This window comes from Gavialis gangeticus, unplaced genomic scaffold, assembly GCF_001723915.1.
Source record: "Gavialis gangeticus isolate Ggan-Ray unplaced genomic scaffold, GavGan_comp1, whole genome shotgun sequence".
NCBI lineage: Eukaryota > Metazoa > Chordata > Crocodylia > Gavialidae > Gavialis > Gavialis gangeticus.
In genome coordinates this window covers 329,081-336,190 of record NW_017729022.1, presented here as the reverse complement: position 1 = coordinate 336,190, position 7,110 = coordinate 329,081, and the positions used below count along the sequence as shown (strand labels likewise).

Below are 7,110 nucleotides of genomic sequence, written 5' to 3'. Positions count from 1 at the left end.
GCCAGCTGCCGCAGCACAGGAGGGAGAGGGAGGGGAAAGGCAGGCAGCACAGCCCTGGCAGGCAAGCAGCAGCCATCCAGGGCTTTAACAGCCTGCTGCAGGTGCTGACACACTGCGAGGGAGGGAGCAGGCAACCTCTCTGTTCCCTCCCCTGCTCCCCACTATTCACTCCCTCCCTCCCTCCCCTTGTGTAGCATAACTAGCTATTAGGTATGTCATCTCTCCCACCTACCTTCTTCTTCACTTCTCTCTCCCCCTTCCAGTTCCCGTTGGGGCATCGCAAGGCTTCTTTTCCCCCACTTCCCTCCTGGACTCTGCCTAGCCCCAGGCTAAATGATAACCAGTAAGCTAGAACCAGTTATCACTGAGCTGATCGGTTAAACGATTAATCATTTAACCATTCACATCCCAGTAAGTCCAGTATTGTTAAATATCTTCACTGACCGCCTGCAAGATGGAACTGACTGAACACATCAGTAAATTTGCAGATGACATGAACATGGATGGATCAAGGATAGTACAATTCAAAATAAAATTCAATAAGGACAAGTGCACTTAGGATGGAACAGTCAAACGTATAATGTATAGTGGGGAAAAAAGTGATAAGCTGAAGTACTGTAGAAAAGGACCTGTGGAGTATATTAGACCAAAAGCTGAATGCGAGTCAGTAGTGTAGTATTGTTGCAAAAACGGTTAATAGCATACTCAGATGTGGAAGTCCTTCACCATACTCTCCTAACAGGAGAGTAAGTTATATAAACAGGTGTGTGCCTTAAAAGCCATTGAAAATAATTTGTTCACTGTATTTAGACCTCACCTGGAACACTCCATCCAGTTTTCAGAACCTTACATCAAGATAGAGATAGACAAATTAGAGTCCAAAGAAAACTAATAAAAATCATTAGTGGTCTAGAAAAAACATGACAAATGAGGAAAGGTTTGAAGAACTGTGACAATTTAATCTGAACAATGGAAAAAGGAGGGGTGTGGGGGAGGTTTGATAACAAAGGGTAGATACAAAAAATGATGTTCATAAAGACAATGGCACTCCATTATTCCCCTTGGCCATGGAACAAGTAATAAGTGGGCTTAAATTACTATAAGTGAGATTTAGCGTGCATGTCAATAAGGAGTGTTTATTTATTAAATACAAGAGTGATTAAGCAGTGGAACAAAATACCTACAAGTGTTGTAGAAGCTCCATCATTAGAAGTTTTTAAAGTGCAGGTTAGACAAATTTAAAGCATTTTAAATGTTTTAAATATTCTGTCATGAAAGTACTGATGTTTAAGATCAAATTCCTAATTTGGAAGAGTATAAAACAGACATACAGTAGTACTGAATAAACAGGAATAAGTAACAAATATCATGGGCCTTCTCATCATCTATTGAACATTTATTTAAAGTGTACAAACATCTCACACTGCCACAAATAATTTTTTTTTAAAGAGGTATTCATGGAAATAGAGAGGTTGATGGTCAAAACAAACACGTTTGTGAAGTTTTAGTAGGGTTACATGCATTATGCCTGGCTGGAAGAATAGTCATTCAAGCTCAAGAAAAAAATGCCCGTTTCCCAAACTTAAAAAATAAAGGTACGTATATCAAAGTTTCAAATTATATTTCTCAGTAAGAGTACCCTGCATTATTGTACAAATCTGCAACCCACAAAGGCCAAAAATATTATTTTACATGATATAAAAGCTATCATACTGTAACACTAAATCCAACAAATCTTGTTACAATGGTGTTACAAGTTCCCTTTAAACAGTCATACAGACACTTAAAATATTTCTTTTTAGCTCAGACCAACATGGCTACCACACACATCCCTGAAACACAGAAGATGCTGAATTTTAGCTGATTCTGTATTATAAACTTCATTGCTGAACAACAAGAAAGATTTCTATACCTCCCTGCCTGCCATCTGACACCACCAAGGAGGAAATCCAGCTTGATCTACACAACAAAGAGCAAGCTCACAAAGAGACTCTCATGGACTCAGAGGGACAGTTTTCCAGCTTCTGCTTCCTCTGTACAAAAATGAAGTTTATTTCCTACATATGGGGACCTTTTACCATCTTGAACTTTCCCTTAGCCTGATTAAGGGCGCATGAGCCCGAAAGCTTGCAGAAAAAGATTTTTTTTGCAATTTCTCAGTTGGTCTAATAAAAGGTATCATTTTGGAACCAAGAGTTCTAGTTTTTTGCATTTTTTTTTGTCTCAGACCAACGCAGCTACCACATACATCCCTTAAAATGGGAACATTCACCCGTTAAAGGACGTCAATCCAGACTAAGCATCCTCTAAATGTTTTAAAATCATGCCACTTCAAGAAAGGGTTATTTTTGATCTGTTGGACCCAAATAATTCCAGAGTATTATTAGCCTGCCCTCTAGGGAATGATGTAGTACAGTAGTTAGTAAACTAACCTCTCCTCTTGGGGGGTCTAGGATTACCACCTGGTTTGGTCCACAAGTGAACTTAGTTTGATTGTTTTACAGTTCATTTGTTAGTACCATACATAAACCCACAGACAAACTAGCTTTTTTGTTTTTTTTACTGAGGAGACCATGACATGGACCATGGGTTTGTCAACGTTGAGGTAATAAGTTAAATGTCATTTGTACCACAAAATTCACATTGCGGTTGTGTATATCATGCTTGATGCTATCAAGTAATAGAGTCCATCACTGGACTAAGAATCTGGAATTCATGACATCTGCAGCACAGTCTGAAGCAGGTCAATAAAGGAGAGACAGCAGAATTCTCAAAGCAAACAATTTAAGGCAATCAATAGATTAAGCATCCCCTACTTCTGCAGTATTTATGTTTTCCCAGGGTATTTCTATATTTCTAGCTTCATTACTCTTCGATACTTTCACTCTGGCATGATAAAGCAGTTCATATTTAGTACATCAAAAAGGGAGAGAAGCAACACAAGTTATATTCAGGGATGTCACGCTATATAAATAGCCCCCAGGAAAAGAGAGAACATAAGCTCTACTGTGCTGTAAGCATAGCACGGCCATAAATACCCAAGTGCTAACAGCAGAAAAGCAATAGAAATAAATAATTTCATATTTAAAAGAACACATCTAAGTTACATTTATTATAGTGGGAGGATGTGAAGTTGGGCAGGGGGAAGTAGAGGTGACATCTCCCACTTAATTATTACCAATTTACAAATTTGGCTTGGTGCACCATTATTAAATATAACTGAGCTCAACAAACCCAGTCAGGATTGGGGCTTCACAAAAGGTAATCGCTGCCCTAACGATTTGAATACATCACCTCAGAGCACGAGAGCAAGGCAAACACAGTAGGTGAGGCTTCAGACCTGAAACATACCCAAGGTTTTGGTTTTTTTTAAAAACAATATATCCTTCTCATAGTATCCCTAGGTTTAGGGCTTTTAAGTCCTTCTAGACAGAATAGGAATCTTTAATGAACCTCACTTATATTCATTTCAGTGAAGTGCTATGTAAAAATTGCGAAGGTCTGCAATGGAATCAATACAGTTATGTAAAAAAAAATAGTTTAACTTACAGCCAGAATTTCCATGCACTTACAGGCATCCAGGAATGGAAACTAAAATAGTTCTTTTTTGCTCTTTTAAGCTAACATAATGGGATCTGATTTTATGGCTGGGACTTCTAAGCACAGTCACATCACAAGTAAATATATATAAAATGACATTACAAGAATGTGAAAGAGGAGGAAAGGTATGATGTTTTGTTAAAAATATTCAAAACTTCTTGTATATGATACATTTAAATGATTATCATTCTTGACAATGGACTTCTTTTTAAAATGCAACATTATTGCATTTCCAGTTAAGCACAAGAGTTTACAATAAACATGCTGCAAGACATCCAGCAGGTCCTGTAGCAAAACCAAGGAAAACTGGACTGTACATTCATCATGTTTCTAAGATTAATTTAAAAAGTTCTTAAAAAATATAATCTTTTAGACCTTATTTAACCACAATAAAACAGCAAAGAGAGAGCACAGGACCAGCTTTTAAAATTTTCTTTGCCTTTTTTTAGCTAAAATCTGACAAAAAGATAAGGCATCTAGAAAATGTAATATAACTTTAGTCAGTCATTTTCCTTTAATTAAAAGCATTAAAAACATCCATTATTAATGAATTTTTTTCAGGAACCTTGAAGAAAACAAATAATTTGTTTTAAAACTGGCACGGACTTAATTTTCAGCAAGAGAACTGTCAGATATTTCCTACATTTATAAATTTATTTTCCTGTAAATGCACTTAAAATGGTTTGATATATGTCTATTTTAATTACTGGAGAAATGCATACATTTCAAGCAATGTGGTTTAGAAATAAAATTAAGCTTTAAAAGCATGTTGGAAATATGTACACAACTTTCTATTCCTAAAATATATCAAGATGCAGTACTCAAACTATACAAAAAGCAGCTACATTTATTTCAAAGTACATGACTATATACTGCATGTAAGAACATTTGGATAAATGCTCTGATTTATTCCAGTATGTGGTAAGTCATAGCTCTCCTTCAAATAAAGTCACAGCAAAATCTAGCACTAATGGAAGTTCAGGGCAGAGAACTAATTCATACAAAAGTTAGGAAATTCAAAGTCACCCCATGGAACCTGTCTTGGTGCAGTTACATGCACAATGCATGTGTAAATCAAAGCTCCCAACTGGCTTAAAGTTTCAATCCCAATATATTAATAGGAGATTCACTACTTGCAATACATGACAGTTAAGGGCAAGGATAGCTAAAAATGTAATGATTAAAGAATAATGATTTCAAAGTAAAATCTTAACATTACACTTACTTGGTATGTCCCTGAGAAACTGCTGAACACAAGGGTGTAAAGCCATTTTTATCAGCAGCATCAACTTGTGCTTCTGCAGTCAGCAGCAATCTCACACAATCTATTAAACATAAACATAGCTTAACACAATACAAATCAAATGATAATACTAGATAATTTGAGATTATTTTACATTTTTTTAAAACTTCCATAGGGTGTCATTTTGAAGCACTGTGATATGATTACTATGGATGCCTTGACAACTGAGCTACATTTGGAAACTCCAAAGTACTTTTTCCTAAAATAAGATGTGGAATGAAAAAAACTAAAATGCCTCACTCTGCAGCTAAATGAATTAACAATATTTAAAATAACATTTTATTAAATATATAACTGTATTGTTTTTGATCCAAAAAAGAATGGAACATTATCTAACCCAGCAAAACTTAAGAAAGAGTTTATTCTGCTAAAAGTAGATTTTCATTAGTCTGCAGCCAATTACAAGGAAGTTTTCCATAGCTACCTGTTTTCTAGGTAGAACTTCAGATCTAAACTCCTGATCTGACTTTTGAATAGCCAACATACTCTAATCCAAAGTTAGGATTCATGTAAGATCCTGGATCCAAACTCTTTGTGAAGTCTACAACTCTACTCATTTCTAAAATTGATGAGGTAAATGACAAGTTATCAACAATCACAATTTTGAAATATGGAGGCTCCTAAATACGTTGTGTGTGGGGTTCAAAGATGCCAAGAATGCAGAAGCTTTACTCAGTTCATATATATAACTAGAAATATGAGAAACCTTCATATTATTCATTTAGATATTTGTAATATGTATATTAAATGAATATTATGAAATCCTTTATGCCAATTCTTCCCCAAAATACTTCTAACATAAATCAGAAGTGATGAAAAAATTGCTCTCCTGGATCAGTTCTCAGAATCTTGGCCAGAGTGCTTTTTGATTCTTCCCGAAGTTCTTGACAGATATTACAGCAAAACTGATACAGAAATACACAAAATAGAACCAGTTATCTGAAAACAAAGTACAGTAAATGAATATAAATGCACAGTTGACTCAACAGGATAGTCTGTTCCTCTAATCTCCCACTTAGTTATCTATCGTATTATTTTTTCTTCTTGCCAACACCAGAATCTGAACAGCTGGCATTACTTACCCAATGTTGACACTTGAGTGAATTAGCTCAATGATGCATGACACATTTTGTGTTCAAAAGCAGAAGACCCTTTTCCAAGTGTAATAGTTTGAATTAATTGTTGCCTTGCTAGCAGGTCAGACCAAGAGGGTAGAAAAATCTATTTGCTTATCTCTGACAGCCCAGTGGTTAAGATCACATGAAATCAACAGTTAATTTCTCAATATTAATTTTAACTTCTCAGTATTCATTTATTCATTTCTCAGTAGTCATTCATGTAATATTCTCTTACAAAGGAAGAGTTTAATATACACTTTGAGGCAAGAATTATCGTCATATATCCCTCAGAACTGGGGATAACCAATATATGGGAAATAGAAAAAAGCAGTTGCAAACTAGGGTTGTGACAAACAGCACTGTTCCATTTTGACTACAGTTTTGATGGGACAGTGTTTCATTTAGTTTCAAAACCACTGTTCCATTTCATTTTGTCAAAACTGTTTCGTTTTTTTGATGTTTCGCCTATAAGCTATAATGGGGAAGCATGAAACCACCCATAACTTTGCCATTTCTCACCCCATTCAGATGAAACATGCAGGGACAGTGGCTCCTTGTGAAGCCATGAAGGCTGCCAAATTTCAAGGAGATAGGTGAAGGGGTTTCTGGGAAACTGCACCTCAGGCTGCTGACAAGCAAAACTTATGATGTGGGTGGGTGACACTGTGTGTGTGTTAAAGTGTGCCCTCATTAGTGCTGGGGCCTCTACATTAGATTGTAGTGTGCTCCAATGAGGTCTCCTCCTCCCCTACAGCCTCAATCCAGTCCACCACTTTAAATGACAACAGGTAATATAATAACTTAGTGAGCAGCACAGTAGCACCAGCATTATCTCAGGCAGCCAAGCTGTGACAGAGCCTTTCTTTCCTCTCTTGCAAGAGCTTCTTCTTCAGCAGCTGCCAGAGAACTCTCCCAGTCAGCCCCAGCCCTGGGGCTTAGATGTGCCCAGAGCCCTATGTCCTTCTGGTCAGGTGCTGGGGTGCTGGTTTAAGACATGGCACTGACAGACAAGATCCTTTCCTTTGGGTCAATCTAGTTTGGTATGTTTTAGCAGCCCAACTGAATAGTTAAATAAATATATCTTAGCAA

At 36.6% G+C, this 7,110-nt stretch overlaps 1 protein-coding gene across 1 annotated transcript in view; it reads right to left on the bottom strand.

The window, feature by feature from the left end:
- The window catches only part of CTTNBP2 (cortactin binding protein 2), a 171,791-nt gene that overhangs the window by 73,471 nt on the left and 91,210 nt on the right, over window positions 1-7,110 (bottom strand). The window contains exon 8 of the mRNA XM_019515765.1: window positions 4,826-4,925. Within this exon, the coding sequence (XP_019371310.1) occupies window positions 4,826-4,925 (100 nt within the window). The remainder of the gene's footprint in view (window positions 1-4,825; window positions 4,926-7,110) is intronic.